General features: G+C 33.0%; 2 protein-coding genes across 2 annotated transcripts; one reads left to right on the top strand and one right to left on the bottom strand.

The window, feature by feature from the left end:
• Positions 1–368: 368 nt before the first annotated feature.
• On the bottom strand, positions 369–18,549 carry LOC113515216 (signal peptide peptidase-like 3). The gene is made up of 10 exons (XM_052896137.1): positions 18,365–18,549; positions 16,194–16,329; positions 12,995–13,146; positions 8,885–9,004; positions 6,667–6,849; positions 5,226–5,388; positions 4,208–4,344; positions 3,488–3,603; positions 2,860–3,018; positions 369–2,380 (listed from the first exon to the last, which is right to left on the bottom strand). The coding sequence occupies exons 2-10, from the start codon at positions 16,262–16,264 to the stop codon at positions 2,303–2,305; spliced, it is 1,179 nt and encodes a 392-aa protein (XP_052752097.1). The 5' UTR covers positions 16,265–16,329; positions 18,365–18,549; the 3' UTR covers positions 369–2,302.
• A 103-nt stretch (positions 18,550–18,652) lies between these two features.
• Positions 18,653–19,547, top strand: LOC113515098 (ribosomal protein 63, mitochondrial). Its single transcript, XM_026899242.3, has 2 exons — positions 18,653–18,927; positions 19,184–19,547. Exons 1-2 carry the CDS (start codon positions 18,754–18,756, stop codon positions 19,328–19,330), a joined length of 321 nt encoding a protein of 106 aa, XP_026755043.1. The 5' UTR covers positions 18,653–18,753; the 3' UTR covers positions 19,331–19,547.
• Positions 19,548–21,223: the final 1,676 nt, after the last annotated feature.

Raw genomic sequence — 21,223 nt, forward strand, 5'->3', positions numbered from 1 at the left:
CACAACTACATGCCAGTTTGCTTTAAATTTGACAAATTGTAAAGTGTCATTTTTCTTACCTGAAGAACTTTACATGTAAAACCATAGACATAGTATAACATACTAAGTGTACAACCCCACGATTAAATATGAGAGATGTTCTGAAAATAATGACTAGTACAATTAGTAGTAGACATTGGCGATATCTCATGTGACAAGGGCAAGTATCACACGAGATTGATGATGGACAAATACCATGTTTATTTATATCTTTAATAGTTTAGTACATTTATTCTCTATTTATATACTTCTACCTGATCTGACAGACATGCTGTTCAAATTTCAATTTCCACTTTAAAACAAGATGCAATAAAAAAAAAACAAATTAGTAGTTTCATCTAATATTTTTATTTAGTATTGCTAGTAATACAAATACATTATAAAAATATTAAATGCCTTTTCCCAGTTTTATGGATAGGTAATGAGTCGTGTGTGATATTATTTACATACTCTTGAAATGGGTGATGGACTTCATTAACATCAATCTTACACTATTATATTATTCTTTATGTATGTACATCAATGAAAATACCTGCAAGTGATCGTAATAATATCATCATAAAAATACATCAAAACTATTTTATTACAGTTTCTGAAATCGAGATTCTACTTTATGAAATGTACCATACAGATACAGTAAAAGAAAAAAACTGGAAAAAATACAATTAATCAAAAGTAAAATAAACTGTTACTCTTAATTACTTTCCAATATAAGCCTCAATAAAATAATATCACTTGTCACTACAAATACTGCTCATAGTTATATTTGATGTATTCATAATTTTCACAATAAACTTATCAGTAACAACTACGTAATATAAAATAATGATCTATTTAAATGTAAATAAAAAAATGTTATAAAACGTTATAAAAATTAAATCACACATACCAAGTATACCTATCTCTTACGATGTAGTGTCTTAACATGTTTCATTAAATTCAATCAAATAATTTACAACAACAATACAGTTGTTATAATAATAACAACAATAGTTAGTAGCTTACTCTAAATAATTTAGACTAACATTTTGTCTATAATACTCCATTTAACATACTTATAGAAAAAATCTTCATTGAAAACATCAGTCTAAGGCAGTGACAACAAAGTATGACCACATCGAACAAAATGATGTCATGGTTCAGAATAATTAGTACAAACACAGTGTGAAGCAAAACATGGACATCACATCAACAAATTGTATTTTTTATATTTAAAACAAACTTTTCTTAGTATTACAAAAGTAGTAAAAAATTATCAAATCCATCTACACTTTAACACAAATGAGACTCATAGAAAGATCTTAAACCTATGCATTTTCGAATTGTTGTTTTGTTCATAAGAAAAATAAAAAAGTCCTTATGATAAGACACAAACCAAAGTTTCAGCAGCACAATAGCACCTCACATGTCACGAGTCTTGCAATGCTAGTCAGTTTATAATACTTTCTCAAGTTTCAGATGAATATTAGTAAAGTTATTTGCATTAACACTTGATACATGCTATGTGTTCTGTAAATGTATGTACTTCACATTTGGCACCATACTTTCAGTTGTTTACAATCGCTTTACTCAGGGCCAACATTACCAGTTCGTGTCATATTGTACTGTATATAGAACTATTTGATGTTTATGTGTACATAAAACATGAAACGCTAATTGAGTATTTAATTTTGTGAGACTAATATCACTGTCATAGAATAATTTATTTTAGTTACAAGAGTTCTGTGCTCTGGTCCTGACACTTAGAATATTAACACATGTTATTTAGAGGTCTTAAAGTTACCCTGTGCTGTAACATGCCAATTGATATCGTAGTAACGAAATAAAAGCGTATCGACTAACCTAAACATAGATACATCTGTATATTACTGTAAACATCAATTCACAATTTGGCCTGCACACTAGCAGTTAGTATGAATACTCATTTATTAGTAAATAGTGTAATAATGCCAAAGTAATTTTACATTAGAGTATAGAATGTGTCCACAATTTTTATTTTAAATTTTTTGTTCTAAAACTCACATATATGGAAATATATCTGTTTTGCTTTGCGGTGGTAACATTTTTGTTATATTTTTAGAAAAGATATATTGAGAATTCCTTAGCACAATATTAAGATATAAAAGTAAAAATCTACGATAGAGAGAATCCATAGACAATCTCGGTAAGTGAGTATAACATCTAACTGTACGAATGCAGGCGCGACGCGGCGGCGGGGTGAAGTCTTTCAAGCGGAGTAAATGACGCGCAAACTTGCAGCCAGTCACACATCGAAGTCCGCGCCGCCCTTGCCGTTCGGTGGTGTTATAAATGGTTCGCTCCACATTCTTCTTAGATCGCCCTGTAGTATATTTTATTATTTTCAACAATTATTTTCATATAAAGCATATAATTATTGCGGGACCCAATATGGTTGTAGAGACGGTAATGAGCAAACATTTAGAGGTGGCAAGATATCGACGACCTCTGTGATACAATTATAGACATGTTACTTTGCGTAATTGTGATCTTGAGTTCGAATGCGAAAATTGCTTGAAAATTAGATATTTTAGGTTATATATCAAGTTATTTGTTGTTTTATTTGTCAAATAGCATCAGGTAAAAGCTAGAAAATTGGCGCAATTGTATGACACATAGACAATAAAAAAAGTCAAGTACACAGTGTTAAGCAGCTTCGCCTATGTCAATGTCGCTCTTAAATTTAAACATATGTGCAAAAAAAAATCTATTAAGTATACTGAAATGAGTACATTTCGTTTCATGGAGAGAGCCATGTTTAGCAGTGGACTGTTTACTGAATGTTATTATTGTGGGGTGTACCTTCACGTAGGCCATGGTGAGCAGTGGCAGCAGCGTGAAGGGCACGAGATACAGCAGAGCAGGCTGCGCGGCCTTGAACACTTCCGCCGACACCGTCGCCGTCAGCAGCCCCAGGAAGTAACCCAGCAGCGAGCAGTGGAAGTACGTCAATCGGGAACTCTGCAGCAAACCATTTTATGTTCTTGGAGTATAATAATATTATCACATCTGTGAATGTCATGCCGTTATGTAATGCCTATTTAATTTTGGTTATCAAATAATAATTATTATTATTCCTAAGATTCAAAATTACACAGATTCTGCTGCAGGAAATAGGAAATATTGTGGCAATTTTTATTGTATTAGAACTCCTTTAGAAAAGATTTTTGGAGAATAGTATTCGTTCTAATAATTATACTTGATACTATCTCACTATTACATGTTACATACAATGAATCCATAAATTATATTTCATTAATATTATAATAATACTTTTCTATGGTTTTCACATGGCAGCTAGCTATAATAAAGCGCAAAATATAAAAAGAAACCATTAAAACAACACAACTTGTCAGTTTGAGCAGATTACTTTGAAATTAGTATATAGTAATAGTGTTTGTTAAGTTTCAGAAAAAACTGTTTAACTTACCATAGACCTAGGTCCAGGCACCTGGCCCATTTGGCAAACCAACGTCGCTTTCTTGTAAGCATCGTATCGCAACACGAAACATAGCAATAAACCCGGCATGACGATATCACCAAGACCTGAAAAATATAAATTGATTTTTTATACAACTTAGAATACCTTCCATATCTATTGTTGACGTCTTTATGTTCATGTCTATAGGCGACTTCCACTTTTGATCAGATCGTTTGCTTTCCTAGTATAAAAAAAATAACAGCCAAATACACACTTCATGACTGCCGTTGCCAGATGTAGGATTAGATTATAAAAGCTATTTAATTTAATAATATCATGGCACAAGTAGACAGAGACAGACAGTTTTACCAGAGGGAGACTTTGTACAAAAGTCGATTGCTTGGGTACCTCTGTCCGATTCGTGTTTCAACCGTGAAGCAGCTGTGTTTGTATGGCTGTGTTTCGGTTTGAAGGGTGGAATATGGCGTGAATTTACTGGGTACAGAGGAATAACAACCTGAGTCCTCAGGAATGGCAACGCATGGGGGGTATCATGGTTGAAACAGTATACTCTGTTATGTCCATGGTACTGCTCATGTCTATAGGCGACGGTTACCACTTTCCATCAGGTGGGCCGTCAGCTTGTTTGCCATTCTAAGTTGTATAAAAAAAGAACAGCATAATTATAGCAGGTAGTAGCGAGTGGAAGGTAAGTGGTGGCGCGCATACCGAGCATGGAGAAGTGTCCCTGGTGGTGCATGGAGGGGAACACGAGCTTGGCGGGCAGCGACAGCTTGGGCGCGTCGCGCATGGCGCCGCCCAGCTGCAGCCGCCGCGCCACCACGTTCATCGGGTTCTCCGCCGGCCTAACGATAAATATACCTTCACATCCACTATACAATTAACAAATACATTTTGCTCCACAAATTAATAACATGATTACCCTGCCAAAAATTATAGTCAGTGACATTCTAGATGATGTCAAAGTTCTAGCATACTTCCAAATCAGGGGAATGGGATTGTTAATAATATGGTCTAACAGCCCCATTGCTATTCTCTACCAAGTCGACCTTCATGCGGTTAATAATAAATATTATAAAACATTTAAATTAAACAGTTAAATTAAATTTCTTTTAACTCCTAGCATTTTAATCATAAATATACAAACTTTCATAACTACTCTATTACTAGAATAATTATTTACGCACAACTTAACAGGCATTTTTCTTACATCACAAAGTTATAGAATTTTCTCCACAAAACTACTCTACTCTTTGTTATCTGGAAAATAATTTTTATTCGTCGGTTAATCTTCAGGTTAATTCCCCAACCGATTAAGTAGAGAGAAGCCTTAAAATCATCAACTGTCGCGTGTAATCATCCTCAACTATCATCTATTACAAATACCCACCAGCGTATACCGATAGCATAGACACATCGTTTACGCTATCGGCATCATTTCATTTTCACACATTAAAAAAAAAACTGTCGCGTGCACGCATTCCAGAGATCCATGTCCTCCGATAAACACGTCATGTGATATAAATAATATAATATATTTATTTATGTCTCCTCACAAACAACTTGAATTTACACATAGGTATTTAGGATACAATAAAATTAAAATAATATGGAACTCTGCTGTGAGGCGCTGGTGTCTGTAATAGGTTAAAACCTGTAGTACAGAGTATAAAGAGAGTATAAATATAAATTACTTTTAAACATTTTCGCCAGTAAATATTATTACCTGGTGGCGACCTTGACCATGACATTAGTGGTGAAGATGTAGGACGAGAAGAACACCCAGAACACGTCGTAGAGTAGCAGGCCGGTGAGCAGCAGCGTGGACACCTTCAGCGACGGCAGCCGGATCAGGGCGATGAACGTCACGCACAGACCCATGCCCATAGCTGGAAATAAATACGGTACTTCTTTATCATCATCATCATCTTATCAGCTTTTAACTGTCCATTGCTAAACATAAGCACTCCTCCTAGGAGGGTTTTGCCAATAGTTGCCACACTCGACAGGCGGATTGGCAACCGCAGTTAGGCTTCGGAGATGTTTTAAGAGTGACGTTCCTGCCCATCCCTCGCCCAGTATTTCTTTATACAATGATAAAAATCTAACTATTTAGTTGTATCTTCTTCGCCTATCGACTTTATCCACGTGGATCAATGATATGAAATATCCAATCTGCTGTCAGATAATAACCTACCAAATTTTATTAAAATCCGTTCCGTGGTTCCTGCGTGTAAAAGTAACGAAGAATCATCCATCCTTACTAACTTCTGCACTCATAATATTAATAGGCTATAAAATTAAGTATATGGCCTATTAAATTTTTTATGTAACTTGAAATGGCAAAAAAGGAGTTGTTGTAGCCAATAAATTCTGTTATAAGAATAGTTTCGTTCATGTTAACTTTAACAGTGTGTCTCATAACTAATATTTTAAATTAAATAAGAGATGACTGCAAATAGATAAGAATGGATGAAAAAAAGCTTATTACGCCACACTTAAATAAATATAAAATAAGAACGGGAAGATGATAATCATTATGTAGTTAATTAAAAGGATTCCCGATCTAATATTTAAGTGGAGGGGGATTGCACCCTGTCAAGTTAACTTCCACGAGGTCCCACATGGAAACAATCGCGGTTAATTCCTGATGAATTCGTCGTGAAGAACCAACCGACTTGATCTATTATCACCGCCAGCGTACACTGCTAGCGCATGAGAGGTTACTATTCTATTTGCAACTATATAAAGAGTCGGAGTGAAAGGGATTGTTAGTATTGAGGTTTAACAGCCCCATCGCTAGTATTATGCCCTATCAGCTTGATCTCTACGAAGTTCTCCCTGGAAATCATCATGGTTAATTTTTGTAGAATTTGTCATGATGAGCTAACTGACCTGTATTAAGGGGGGAAAGGGATTGTTAGCAATGGAGTTTGACAGCTCCATTGCTAGCAATATGCCCAATTAGGTCAACCTCCACGTGGTTCCCCCTGGAAATCATCGTGAACAATTCTTGTTGAATTTGTCACGATGGGCTAACTGACCTGTCTTTTCATTCTCACCTATCATCCCTTACTGGTGCCTCGCCAATGTATATCGATAGCGCAGGCGGGGTTACTATTCCATTTTCACCCATTAAAGAAACTATATCAAGAGCAGCCACTCACCGTCCATGAGTAGCCAGTGGCCGGTGAGCACCCAGACGGCGACGATGGCGGCGGCGAGCAGCGCGGCGGCCAGCTCGGGCGCCGAGTAGCGGCCGCACACGGCGCCGCGGCCCGCGCCCGCGCTGCCCGCCACGTACTGGCACAGCGGCGTCAGCAGGAACGCGAGCGCCGCGCACGCTATTACTGCAACCACCACGCCAACGGTACATTACGCCTAGCCTTATATTGGTATGCCAATCACTCCAGACAAAATGCCAATCACATTAACAAATATAAGTACTGGTCAGCTAGGATACCCTGTTTCACAAGAAACCAGGCAACCTAAAACACCCAGATCTGAGTCAATTTAGAAAAGTTTATTTCCTATGCTGGCCTCCGGCCTAGAATAGAACTCGGAATATCATTACGAAAAGCAAAGTGTCTATCGCTGCGCCAAGGAGGTCATCAACATTACAAACAATTTACTTTTCTCTATAGTCGGCATGCCAGTTTTCTGTCTAAGCATGACTTGACTGCTTATATTTTATGTATGATCCGTGTTAACTGGACGCGTTGTTAGATATTTATTATAGGAAGATTTTGTACAAAAGACGTCCGCATGAGTACCTCTGATTAAACCGCCCATTTTTCCGCCATGAAGCATCATCTATGCTTGCATTGTGCGTTTATTTGTATTATTGTTTGAAGAGCATGAAGAATACAGCAGTGAACTTACAGGGTACGGAGGCGTAACATTATGTACAAGAAGTCAAGTAACAATTCCGGCCTCTCATGAAGTACTGCTCTCATCTGTGAGTCGGAGCACCTGGATACCGGATTGGTCCTTTTGACTCAGTATAAAAATCACGGATAATATGATCGATGCCTATGTACTGTGTGTAAAGTACATATATGATATCCACGATACTGTTCAAATCTATATATAGGCAACGATTACCACTTTCGATCAAAACGTTTGCCATTCTAAGTATCATAAGAAGTCCTACAAGCCAGAAATAGCAACTAAGTACACTGAACGTAGCTGTTACGTCTGGGACTAAACAAGTATACCAAAAAACACATATTCGAACAGATGAAGACATTCGAAAATATGAATTATTGTATAGTTGGCAAACAAGTATACGACTAATGGTCGCAGCATGGATGATAAGTGGTTATCACAGCACAGCATAAATGCTTGCAACACTAGAAGCACAAACATGCGATGCCAACCCTTGCTACATGACGACCTTGAACGCAGTACTCAATAATACTAGCTGCTATTAATCTTATTGCTATTCATTAAATTACTGTGTTAGGTTGACTGGAAGAAATCTCTTTTATAGATAAGTTCGCCTTTACTAACATTGTTATTAACTACTTGTTATTATTGTATGTTTTAGTGCAATAAAGAATATATATGTATATTAAAACACGTTCAAATAATATTTAAAAATTACTCAATTTTATTATCAGTACATTTATATTATATTCCCTTTGTGATTTATTGTATCGATCAAACTGAATGGAAGATAACGGTACTGTGAATAGGGCATTCACAATACTATTATTTGCTTTTATTACGAAAAAGTGACACTGTATAAACAATGCAAGGGATATCGTAAATTGCAACTGTATTAAATAGCGGTGGATTCGCTGTGGTGAACATTGCTAACGTTGGTTACTATACTGCTATAGGATTTGAGACCAATTTATTAAGTGCGGGTAACTAGTTATTACTGTGACGACATATATACATATCATAATGTACACATAGTCTTAACTAACGACTCGGCCAGGCTCTGCATGTTTTTTTTAAATAAACATACATTCCATGTTACAGGCTCGTAATGTGTTTTCTATAGGTGAAAGTATTTTTAAATTTGAGTAAATTTATTACAGAGAAAAAAAAACTGTCCTTTTTATAATACCTAATTTACATACTTAGATTATATATAATAGTTTCAAAAACGGATCAACTTTTTGTCAGCTAATTGTCAAATGAGCTAACTCGTTTTTTTATCAGTGTTCTATATACTTACGCACATAATATATCTCGACATATTTATATTTAATTATTTAATAAATAAAATTAGTTTTTATGCATTAAAAAGATGCAAAAATCGTAAAACAAAATAAATATCGAAGTTAGAAAGGAAACAACTATTTCTCACGCAAAATTGTATAAAAAAATAGACCCGCTTTTCTCTAAGTTTACATATTATACAATATCACTTACTTGCAGTACATATCGCAACGAGAGTCTGCATTGAATCAAAGAAGAAAAACATGATCAGTAGCGCCACTGACGAGCCGAGCGGAAAACACAGCGCTTGCATTGTGTTTAGAGTTTGTACATCTGGAACAATTAGTATTAATAAGTTATGCAAATTATAATTAATAGCTTAACTCCATGATTACAGAGGAAAATTCTTAACCTGCAAATCAGCCTAGCATTCACCAAACTTAAACATTGAAATTCGTGTTGCTATACTCGAATCATAATATAAGGGGGATTGTGTGTATTGAGGAATGTCAGAAATGGGGTCTAACAACCTAGCTAGCAATAATACTCTATCAAGTTGACAATTTCGGTTAATTCTTGGGGAATTCGTCACGATGAGCCGAATGACCTGACTCCATTCTCACCTAGAATCATTCACTGGTGCCCATTGGCCTTTTCAGGATCATTTTAAGGATGCCTGATTCTTTAATAAAAGCATATGCGCACTATTATACAAAACTTCGTGAAGCTTTGCTTGCACGATCGTTTTTGAATTACAAATAATCAAACAAATGATCAAATTTTTTCTTTTTATAATATTGATGATGATGATAATATCAGCCGTTAACTGCCCAATTGTGAACATGGGCCTCCCCTTTGGTGAATTTTGCCAGTAGTTGCTACGCTTGGCGCGCGGATTGGCAACCACAGTTAGACTTTGGTAATGTTTAAAGAAGAACGCTGCTATCCATCCCTCGACCATTAAGTTCCCTTAGTTGCCTCTTACGACACACACAGGACTTTTATAATATGTAGACATCTCAATAATAGATAAACATATCTTTTGATATAATCACCTATTAGAATTGACCAAATACTACAAAATGCTCCATGGTATAACCACATAAAAGCAATAAAGTTTATTTCCTAGCTGTTAATTGGACGAATAATAAATCCTACACAATAAGGAAAATATTATAAATAAAAAACAAAATAGTATTTTATATAAATCACAATTTCCTGTAAAAGAAGTTAAATTAAAAAACAGCTTTGTTGCCGGCTAGTAATTAATCAATCGCTACTCATTATTACCGCAGTTTTGTATTGCTGCAATAAAACTAATATAAAGATGTATTATTTTATTGATATAGTTAAATCTATGGAACTAAAGGCCGCGTTCGTTATACACGAAGGGCTCTGTCATAGATTACTGGAGGATGACTTTATATGTCATCCGATGCAGGAAACAATAATGCAATATTTTTTAAATAGTTCTAATATGGACTTGAAATCTTCAGAGGTTTATTCTGTTTGATTTTGAGTCTCACGTGCCGAAAAAATGAATTATTGAAAATTTAAATTTAATATATAATAGTGATTATTTGTAATTTTATGTGTGAAATTCTATAGATTAAAATAAAACAGAATTTATTATTAATAAAAATTAATTATTATAAAAGGTGTTTAACTTTTATTTTTAATAACATAGACATCTTTTGAACATTTAAAGATTTGAGGCTTTTATAGTAAAACGTTTAAACATATATTGAATAGGTACTTGAAAATGTTAATACTTTTTGGTTTGTCCAAAATTAAATTATTGCTTGTGTTATAGCAATTGTTGACTGTCGTTTATTACGAAAATAGATAATTAGTAGGTGATTTAAATATTATTTTATTTAAACATCAAGTGATATTGTGTGTTCGTTTATATATATATATATTGTGTTATTTGTTTGGACCTTATAAACTGTATAAGTGAAAACGTTTAAATCTTTGAATATTTTCAAGGAACAAAAACGAATTTCTTTAAGTGAAAAAAGTTTAGCTTTTACGTGTTAAAATGGTTAATGTCATTAAAATAATAAAATTCCTAATAGACAATGTCTGTACATGAAAGATAATTATAAAAAATATGTAAGGTGGTTCAATAGGAACAACAGAAGCCAAATAATAATTTTTAAAAATCTCTTTGCCTCTTCATATGTTTGTTCCGGTATCACGCAAAAAATACTGCACCAAATTGATTGCGGTTTTCACTGTTGTGTTCCTGAACGTCTAAATTAAAAACTGGTGTATGTTTTATTTTGGACCGAAAACTAAAACTGGTCTATTGTATTGGTTTTTCTTTTTCAGTAATCTGCGCGAATGAAACAGCGGGCAAAAAGCTAGTTTCCTTTATAATGCATTCTTAACTAACATATTCTAATGGTATCCATCCTTTATGTTTGTCGTAACCGATAAGGAAGCAACTGAAATAACTATTATTAATTAGACTCGCTCCGTGCAATAATTGAACGCTATTGAAACTGAAGTAAAATCTCGTGCCAGTACAGCGATGAAGCTCTTATAGTGTCTATTGTCTTTACTAATAGATCAACGGAGAAAGTATATTTGTTTTATTAAACTCAAATATAGAAACGTTCAGTGAAAGAAATTGTGTCTAGTTTGGTTTAAAATTTAACCCCTTTATTCATAAAAAACTCAAACGTGTCATTAAAACTATTTTAGCTACTGAAGTGTTTTGTTTTTTTTTTTTTATGCTAAATTCTTAATTTGAAAGAAAGTGACAAAACATTGTCATAGCTAAAATATGTTTTGTAGCAGGTTTTAGTTTTTATGAATAACGAGATAAAATTTTGTTCCACAAAAAAAAAACTCAATCCCGCAAATCTCAATCAAAAAATCAGTCGAGCTTATCCTAAAATACAGCTGGAGTGATATGGATATGAAGTCTTGTATTATACAGAACGTAAAGCCTTTTTTTGATGGATGGTAATGGATTTTTTTTTATGGGTGGTAATGGAATGGTAATCCCGCCTGCGCTATCGGTATACGCTGCCGGGGCACCAGTGAGAGATGATATATAAGATGAAGTAGGTCAGTTAGCCCATCGTGAAAAATTCATCAAAAATTATTCACATGGAGGTCGCCCTGATAGGATATATTGCTAGCAACGGGGTTGTCAAATCCCATTGCTAACAATCCCTTTCCCCCTTGGTAATGGAATCGTAGCCCCGCCTACGCTAACGGTATCCCCGTGGAAACCATCATGCTTGGAATTCAGCATGATGGATTCCAGGGGGGACCATGTGGAGGTCGACTTGATACAATGTACTCTATATAGCTAGCAATGAGACTGGTAGTCCATATTACTAACAATCGCCCCCCCCCCCCCTCCGGAACGTAATATTTTTTATTATAATCCTATTTACAAAAAAAAAAAAAACAATCATTTAGTTGATGTTAGTATTAAGTAACAACATTGTTTCTACGACTGGTATTACAAAAAAAGAAACATTAAGGTGGTGTTATTATAAAATAATAATATTATTTCTACGATTCGCACTCGATTAATCACATCATGTTTATTTTCGAATATCACGTGGACGAATTCGCGAGCACAGCTAATTAAGAATACAGTTTTATGATAACATTACTCAACTACGACTGCGGCATGCTACGGTCAATTATGTAGAGAAACTCCGATAGGTACATTACGCTTATTTCAGTTCGCTCATTTACATCCTGCTCTTATTATAAACGCCAATTTTTATGAGGATATATGGATCAAAGTTTGTAACTTTTTTATGCCAAATTACAGAACGGGTTTGAATTAAATTTTATATATGTACAGGTTATATCTTAACCATTACCGTATTTAAAATTGTTTTACAGCCCTTTAAAAAAGTGCATTATGTACACTCAAATGGCTATAGCCGGATCTGAGTTTTTTTTTGTAATGAATAATAATGGAATGGGAGCCCAACCGGTGTATACCGGCGGGGCACCAGTGAAGAATGATAGGTGAGGATGAAGTAGGTCAGTTAGCCTATCGTGATGAATTTAACATGAATTGTTCACGATGGTTTCCAGGAGGAACCACGTGGAGGTCAAACTGTCAAACTCCATTGCTAATAATCCCTTTCCCCCCGCCGGAGCTGAGTTCCGTTCGTGTCCTGAGGTAGGCACTTAATAATTCTGGGGTAAACCCCTAAATATGCCTAAGAATCCTAACTTGGAACATAGAATACTTTTTTTACTAATTCACGCGAGTAAAGCAGCAATATACAGCTAGTTTAACATATTCTTCATTTAAATTTTAACTAATATACTGATACTTACTGTTATTAGAAGACGTCGCAGTGGACGGCTTCCCGCCTAGTAGTGAGGCTTCTCGTTCTCTCTCAGCACGCTCCCGTGCTTCCCGCTCCATGTTCAGGGAGCGGAAACTGCCATACACAATCAGCAGCATTGAGATCAAGCACGCCGACACCCTAAATAATAAAACTACGTTATACCAATAAACAACGCTGGCTGAAAAAAAAATATAGTAAGTGATGCCCGAAGCATGGTCGGCGTGAATCTTATAAGGATTCCGTTTTGATTAAGGAAACGTATTGAGAGGTCATTGAATAACTTTTATTTTACAACTAGCTTTTACCCACAACTTCGTCTGCGTGACAGATAATATGAAGATTGGTCGGGATAATTAGTAATCTATGTCCTTTTCCATCTCAAATCGTACCTACGTGAATACAAAAATTCATTGAGCCTTTAAGTATTGACCCTTGCATCTCATAAAATAGATTATACTAGCTTCATAATCAGGCAATTGCCTGGTAGGATTACGTGACACTTATTTTATTTACATACTACTAAACTTAATTTTTTTTTTTCTAAGGGACTCTCAGCATGTAAATTTAATTCTCACATGACGGATTTTATTACTTATAGACATATGCGTAGAGTTTCAATTTAATTTTTTTAGGCCAAATCCCTTACTGCTTTAGTGTTACTCCAAAAATTACTACTGTGTCCGACAAATTAAAACGCAGTCCGCGTCGAAATTTACTGTGAAAGGCATCGCCGATTTTGGCGATACGACGTCGCATAAGTGTGCCAGCAGTACAACACTAACCGCACTGTTAAACCAATAAGTCTTGCCTCTCATTGACTAAGACGACGTGAAAATAACCGCCTAATTTTTATCTACATAAGACCAAAATAAGTTAAAAGTGCTCTTAACTGGTAAGCTTATATAAACCGTTTTATAAATAAAGAGGAAGCGAAAAAAGGCTCTGAGTACGAGCATTTGATGTATCATCATCACATCAGCCTTTAACTGCCCACTAAGCCTCCCCCATGGAGGGATTTGCCATTTGACGTATGATACTTATAAAACATCTTAATACCCGGATGTAATCGAAATAAGTCGTAGATATTTACTTTATGAAGTTTGTGCAAACTGAATTTGCCATAATTTTAACTATTTGAAATAATTGAGTGGGATAATTTTTTGCATACATATATTTTTATAACAATTTCATAATAACATACTTTCTTGCTTCGTGAAGATTACTTAGAACCTAACAGGGTCCAATTAAATCCTTTAAATGTATCATTTTGTAAATGTTCTCAATTTATTGCGATGTAATAAAATTTTAATTATAAGAGTAGTTACATCGTATCGAGTAACGAAAGTTATCAAAACCCAATCAATATCGTCATAGTCAAGTCGTGAAGTGCTTCTTGATCCGTGTCTAATTAAGTGTACGATGTTCGAGACCACGTCGCCCCCATGTAACGTTATACCACACTCCAGACCCCTTCAATTAGCTGTGTTAACACAGCGCGTGTTGTTCAGCGACAATGCAGGCTTAATAAGAATTAATTATAATTACAATTATTTATAATGGTTTTCTTATCGTAATTAATTTATGATTATACATTATTAATTTTATTAATTAAAAATAAAGACAAAGTTATTTTGTCGTATTTCAGATGCGTTGGCAATTCGTTATTTATTTTTTTATAGTTTACTAATGCATTAAGAATTCTTAAGATGGATATGTGAAGTCATAAAAATGGATAAGATTGAGAATAAATATTACAGAAGAATCTGTAAAAATCACTCTGTAAAAAGCATATTAAAGAATAGATGATTATATCAATGATAAAAATGCTTGGTCAAATTAAAATTTAAACGAATTATACATTAAACTGGCATTATAATTGTTTTACCAATTAATAATATCTATAACAATTGATATTTGGTTATTAACTTATTGATATTATTATATTAATTATTCTGGCTGTAAATGTCAATTCAATTCTCACATTGTAATAGTCACACAGGTAGTGTATTGACGTAAATTGTACTCAGGATGTATTTAAATAATTTAAAACTAGTCAATTATATGTTTAACTTATACAAATAATTAACTTATTAACTATTATTATATAACAATAATTTTAATGGTATGGATATGAAAATTGTTAACACTGTCTAATCCGTCTACGAGACAGAAAGCACCGGAACCAACGCAGAACGGTTTTGCGGTTACCCCCCACATTGTGCACGAACCGTGGTTCGATTTAGAAAGTAGTCACCGCGGACAAGCATCGGACACGTCCGGCGAGCTAACATGTCATGGTTTATGGCCAGAACCGGAGATGGGAACGCGATTGGCTTCATAGGGTGGCCAGGAACCAAGCATTAATAAAGGGTCAAATAATACTCGATGTTAGTAGTTTTTAACTAAACAATAGGAATATGCCGCCAGAAGAAACCTGTGTAATACCGCTAAATGAGAATTCTGCAACTTCTAGAACGACTAGGTCGACTCACTCAATATAGTGGGTGAATTCTTTTTTATTTAAACCTACGTCTGGGTGTATTATGACTAAGAACTGTAGTAGACGTCAAGGAGACTCTTGGTCAGATATTGCATTCAAACTCAGTAATCCCGTTTCATTGGGTTGCGGTGGACAAGGGAGAGAGAAAATGTCTGCTCATTTAAAAACTAAAATATCTTTTCTGTGTAGATGATTGCTTCCGGTTACCCTAGGACTATGGGATTTATAGGAGTAATTACGATCGAAATCAGTCGAGACTCATCATCATCATCATCATAACTCAGGGTCAACAACGCGCGCGTGACATCCTTGACGTCACAAGCGTCCATAGGCTACGGTAACTGTTTACCATAAGACAGGCCATATGCTTGTTTACCACCATATTAGTATAAAAACAAAATATCAAATATTTATTCGATTCAAACAGTTGAATCTATCACCCACATAAATATACATATATAAAATAAATAATAATAGTAGATAGAAAAAAATAGTGGTAACTAGTAAAAGTAATGCCCCTTTTTTAGTTAATATTGTTAATTTTAGATGCTGAGCTTACATTCCCATAAAATAATACTAAAATGAAATATTTATTTGCTTCAAACAGACATTAAACATAATAAATGTGACAGAACTTTTAAAAAAAAAGTACTTTGATATAAGAGTATAAAATAAAAATATTTACTTGGATGAGTCCATGATTGAGTAAGCCCATTTGTATTCCTGGTACTCCATGTTAGCTCCTACTTGTGCCATCTTCCTTGAGCACTATGTTCAGTTGCACTGTGGGATGGTCACAAAGTTCTTTGGATGTGGTCACTCTAAAATGAATAAAATAATAATTTTATTTACATATTATAAAAATTTTATATAAACAATTTTTGGGTACTCATTTCATGATAATGAATATATTCACCCATATAATTATAATATAATATTATACATTAATATTATAGTAATCCTTGCTTACATTACAAATTTTAAACATGAATTGTGCTCCTACTCCTTAAAAAAAGTCTGCATAACGTAAATATTCATAAAAACTGGTATATTACCTAAGTTCTAGCTGTATTTGTACCATGAGCGAGGGAGTGACACAATATGAACTATGTTTACTTTCCTGATTTATGATATTGTGGTTGGGACTTTGAATATCAATATCACAATAAAAAAAAAATCAATAATAAAAAATCCAGTAATACAATTACCATATTTGATTTCACAGTCATCAACATAATCTGTACATATGATTACATTTTTATTTACTGAATTAGGTCTAGTTTTACTCACATTAATTAATAACCATGAAACACTGTAAATTATTTGAACTATATGCCATAAAATTAAAATTATTTAGTTAAAATTTAGTTACAACAGAATTTTTTTATACAACTTAGAATGGCAAACAAGCTGATGGCCCACCTGATGGAAAGTGATAACCGTCACCTATAAACACAAGCAGTACTATGGACATAACAGAGTATACTGTTTAGCCCATGATATCCCCCATGCGTTGCCATTCCTGAGAACTCAGGTGTTATTCCTCTGTACCCTGTAAATTCACACCATATCCCACCCTTCAAACCAAAACACAGCTATACAAACACAACTCCTTCACAGTAGAAACACGAAATGGACAGAGGTACCCAAGCAATCTACTTTTGTACAAAGTCTATAAATATTCATAATGTTTAGCAACTAACTTCATAATCATTATTTCAAATTATTAATTTAAAAATCATTTATAAATTATTAATTATAAAAAAAAGATTTCATGCCTACTTCAATATAATTCAAAACCTTATTATATAATTATTAGTTAGCCTTTTATGGATAATAGTTATTTTTTTGTCATCAAATACATTTTTATCCACAACAGTGATCACAGTTGATGGAATACAAAACTGAATAATACAAGAAGTGGTTAGTATTGGAATTTTACCACAACAATCTGGGCTTATCTTATAACAAGGTAGTGGAACATGATATTCAATATGATAACAAAATATATGAGAGATTTACATAATCTTTAAAAATATTTATTATTAAATCTCACACAGATAAGGAATAATCCTCAACATATATATACAAATATGGAATTTACTGAAAGAAGTTATTGTTAGTAATGGGGACTAGTAACCCCATTAATAGCAAAATCCCTGCCTGCCTGTCTCACTGCTATGTCACGAGCAGCACTATATTATTAGTAACAAGGTACTGGTCCATAATATATATTTTCTCTAAAATATGAACTGTAAATTTTAGAAATAGCTTTAAAGAAAGGCTTGTGAAAATCTACCTCAGTGTATATGCTTACCCTAATTTAATAAACAATAATAAATACAAAGATTGTCTATAGTTTACAACTTGTTATTTGATATATATGCTAATCTGTAAGGTATGGGTATATGGGCCAATATTCTTATTAATATATTTATTTACCTAAAATAAAGCTTTTTTTATATTTATAATAGGTGATATGAATAATTTTATTTATGTATTGAGCTAGCAATGTACTAAATTTCTATTTTAATAACAGTGACATAGAAATAAATTGTTTCGTTACCAACTACTGTAGAAGAATCTTAAAGATAAGAAAACAAAAAATCAAGTTCGAAATAAGTAGAGCACGAAAATATGTAGACAATAAAGTGAAAGGGTACCGAAATGTACTTACTATATGGCGAATAATAGTGATGCCAGAAATTAAATTAAGCTCTTTTAAGTAAATATATTAGTATGTTTCGAAATTACTAAATTAATGAAAGTAATAATGACAGAAAGATAATATAATAATTAGAAATACTTAAGAAGCAAGCAATTATTTTTTTAATAACGAGAAGCAAACACACTCACCCTCAAGAGGACTGTTTCTAATATCTAAAAAGTGTCAGCCCAATGCTTCCATACTTATTAATTAATACGTAACTATTATAGGTATATTACATGAAAACAATATTTTCTCAAATTTTATAAAAAAAACACCAATACCCTACGCTTAATCGACAGCCATACTGTCATAGACAGACATAGAATAGACAAACACTTCAGTCAATTGACTTGAGTATGAATTGATTTCATTCATTCTTGAACACAACATCTGCTGTCAATTTAATTGACAGCAAGTTGACTTTGACAAAACTTACTACTATTATTACTATTTCGACTTTTTCGACATAACCCTAATTTTTTTCTCCTCGTCTGCAAAAAAATTTCAAAATTGTGTTACTAAATATTTTTCTATTATGAGAATAACTACAGTTTTATTTAGACGAAACCGCCTCCCAAATGGACATCTTTTTAGAGGAAAAGATCGTTTGGTAAAACAGGTGGAAAGAAAGCATCTAAACCGTATCAAGCAGGATTTCGATATTGAAGAGCAAAACATGTTATATCTCCGATTTCCCTATCTAACAGAAGTATGTATTGTAACAACTTAGTTTAACATAAAAATAAAACATTTATAGGGCACATTATATGTAATGCTTATTAATACAGTACCTTTAGTTTCATAAAAAACAAAAATATTTTAGAATTATTACTCCTAGGTGCAGAACCTTTTAAAGATCTTTATTAAATTAATATTAAAATATGTCAAACGATTTTTATCACATATCTATAAACAAAAGTGGTAATAATAATGTAATTCGTTGAACATACACCCTTTTATTACAGGCTGAAAGTAGTGGTCATGCCAAAGCATTAGGAAAACAAGAACAGAAATTCAACGAAATAATAGAACAACGTAGAAGATATTTTAAAGAAGATGTTACATTATATGAACGACTAAAACATCTTCGTGTTACTGAGGGATGGGAATAGAAATATTGTAGTATAATTAGTAATTAGTATATTAACTAGTTTGTAGAATTTATATCTTCATGTAACAAGAGGATGTACTAATATATGCAACTGTTCTGCTTATCATATAATCTGTCTTTATCTACAGTACTAACATAATAATTGTTACCTGTTATGAATTACACATCCGAGTTGTATACATTTTATAGAAATTAAACTGTAAATTATGGACCTAAAAGTGTTTATTGTAATTAAAAAAGTACCCTGATTGGATTATTATTCTTTACATCTGAAAATATAATTTGAATAAAATTTAATGAAAATCCAAATAAAAAATAAATAATCATAAGACAGTTTGCTGATCTTACTATTATACTGAAATTGTAACTAGATGAGGTATGTACATGGGAAATATTTTAGAAAAATTGATATGTGAAGTCTTCAAAAACAGCATAATAAAATTTTTAAAATATCTTGTTTGTCTGTCTCTATATTTGTGTCAGTATTACATACAAACTACTGCACCAAATTGTAGTTTTCACAGTTGTATCCCTGTAACTTAAAATATGGTATAGGTTTTATCTTGATATGCTTTCTAGAAATAGTCTACTTCATTGGTTTTCCTACTTCTTAAATATGTTGCATATGAAATAGTGGGCAAAAAACTAGTGTATATTAGTAAAAATAAAAAAAAAATAAAAGATCAAAATTTTCAATTAGTTACTACAGTCTTACTGTGACAATTTTAGCAAAACTTTATTACCTTATAATTATGATCTATTCAAACAGATTATTCTAACAATATTTAGTAATTGGAGGGTCTTCAAACTACTTTGTGCATTAAACTCAAATATGTTCTTCAAATCTAATGCCAAATGTGTGGGGTAAAACTCAAACTCTAAGGGTTAATTTCATAGCACAAGGAAGCAAGGTAAAAATAAACCTATTAAAAAAAAAGTGATTTTTTATACACATATCAACTTTATTCATCAACAGTATACATAAATCTGATGAAAATATATCACATCAAAACATCACATATAATTTACAAAAGTACTTACTTTTAAAACTAAACCTGTAGAGCTGGTACAAACAAGTGATATTAGTACTTGCAAATATGAGAATAATACTGTTTTTATCGTAACAGAAAGGGTACCTATAACAATTTGGAACCCAGCACAAGTATTCATGAAACTGAATAATTTAACTTAAGATGGGGTCAAAATTATGATATGAATGGACTTATCTAGATTAATATGAAATATATGTTATTATTAAACTACTTTTAATATCATGGCAACACCTAACTTTTGTAAAATACATATACTAAATCAATCATGTAATTTGAATAAAATATTTCCACATTTTGACACCTGTTCCTTAAACAAAGTTGTTCATATTCATGAATAGTATCACTGAATAATCTTATAAACTACACCTATATCTGTAACTGTATCCATCAATCTAAGTATTAATCTCTCAACTCTTGTGCACTACACAATTAAGTAAGCAATAAAAAAGGCAAACAGTGATACAGCACTGCTATTTCAATAAGTATCAACTATATTTATTAGAAAAAAAAAGAAAACCTTTTTAAACATATGTATTTGTAAATATATAATATTATATATATATTATATAACACTTCTTATACCGCGATAAATATGTCCATTTTATATTGGAGCAAGCTTTGTTATTTTTCTATATAATCAATTATGTTAGAAACATTTCTACTAGAAATATTCAGTGCCAGTTTCAAACAAAAAAAAATGCATAGAGGCGCCAAGTATATGCCTACCAACTTAAAAATTTTGAGTGTCTTATAAGAACTGCATAATATTACTTTATATAAGTACCTACGTAAAACGGAACTCTTATTCAATACTAAAAGCCTATCTAGGATCTTTGTTAGAC

This window comes from Galleria mellonella, unplaced genomic scaffold, assembly GCF_026898425.1.
Source record: "Galleria mellonella isolate WM207_F2 unplaced genomic scaffold, CSIRO_AGI_GalMel_v1 utg312, whole genome shotgun sequence".
In the NCBI taxonomy this organism is placed as follows: Eukaryota; Metazoa; Arthropoda; class Insecta; order Lepidoptera; family Pyralidae; genus Galleria; species Galleria mellonella.

Excerpts from the sequence above, each read along its gene's own strand:
- LOC113515216 (XM_052896137.1), bottom strand. The coding sequence starts at position 16,264 with ATGGCACAAGTAGGAGCTAACATGGAGTACCAGGAATACAAATGGGCT. Across the intron at positions 6,850-8,884 it reads CGTTGCGATATGTACTGCAA|TAATAGCGTGCGCGGCGCTC; the intron begins GTAAGTGATATT and ends TGGTGGTTGCAG. Across the intron at positions 4,345-5,225 it reads ATGGTCAAGGTCGCCACCAG|GCCGGCGGAGAACCCGATGA; the intron begins GTAATAATATTT and ends ATTTATCGTTAG.
- LOC113515098 (XM_026899242.3), top strand. The coding sequence starts at position 18,754 with ATGAGAATAACTACAGTTTTATTTAGACGAAACCGCCTCCCAAATGGA. Across the intron at positions 18,928-19,183 it reads GATTTCCCTATCTAACAGAA|GCTGAAAGTAGTGGTCATGC; the intron begins GTATGTATTGTA and ends CTTTTATTACAG.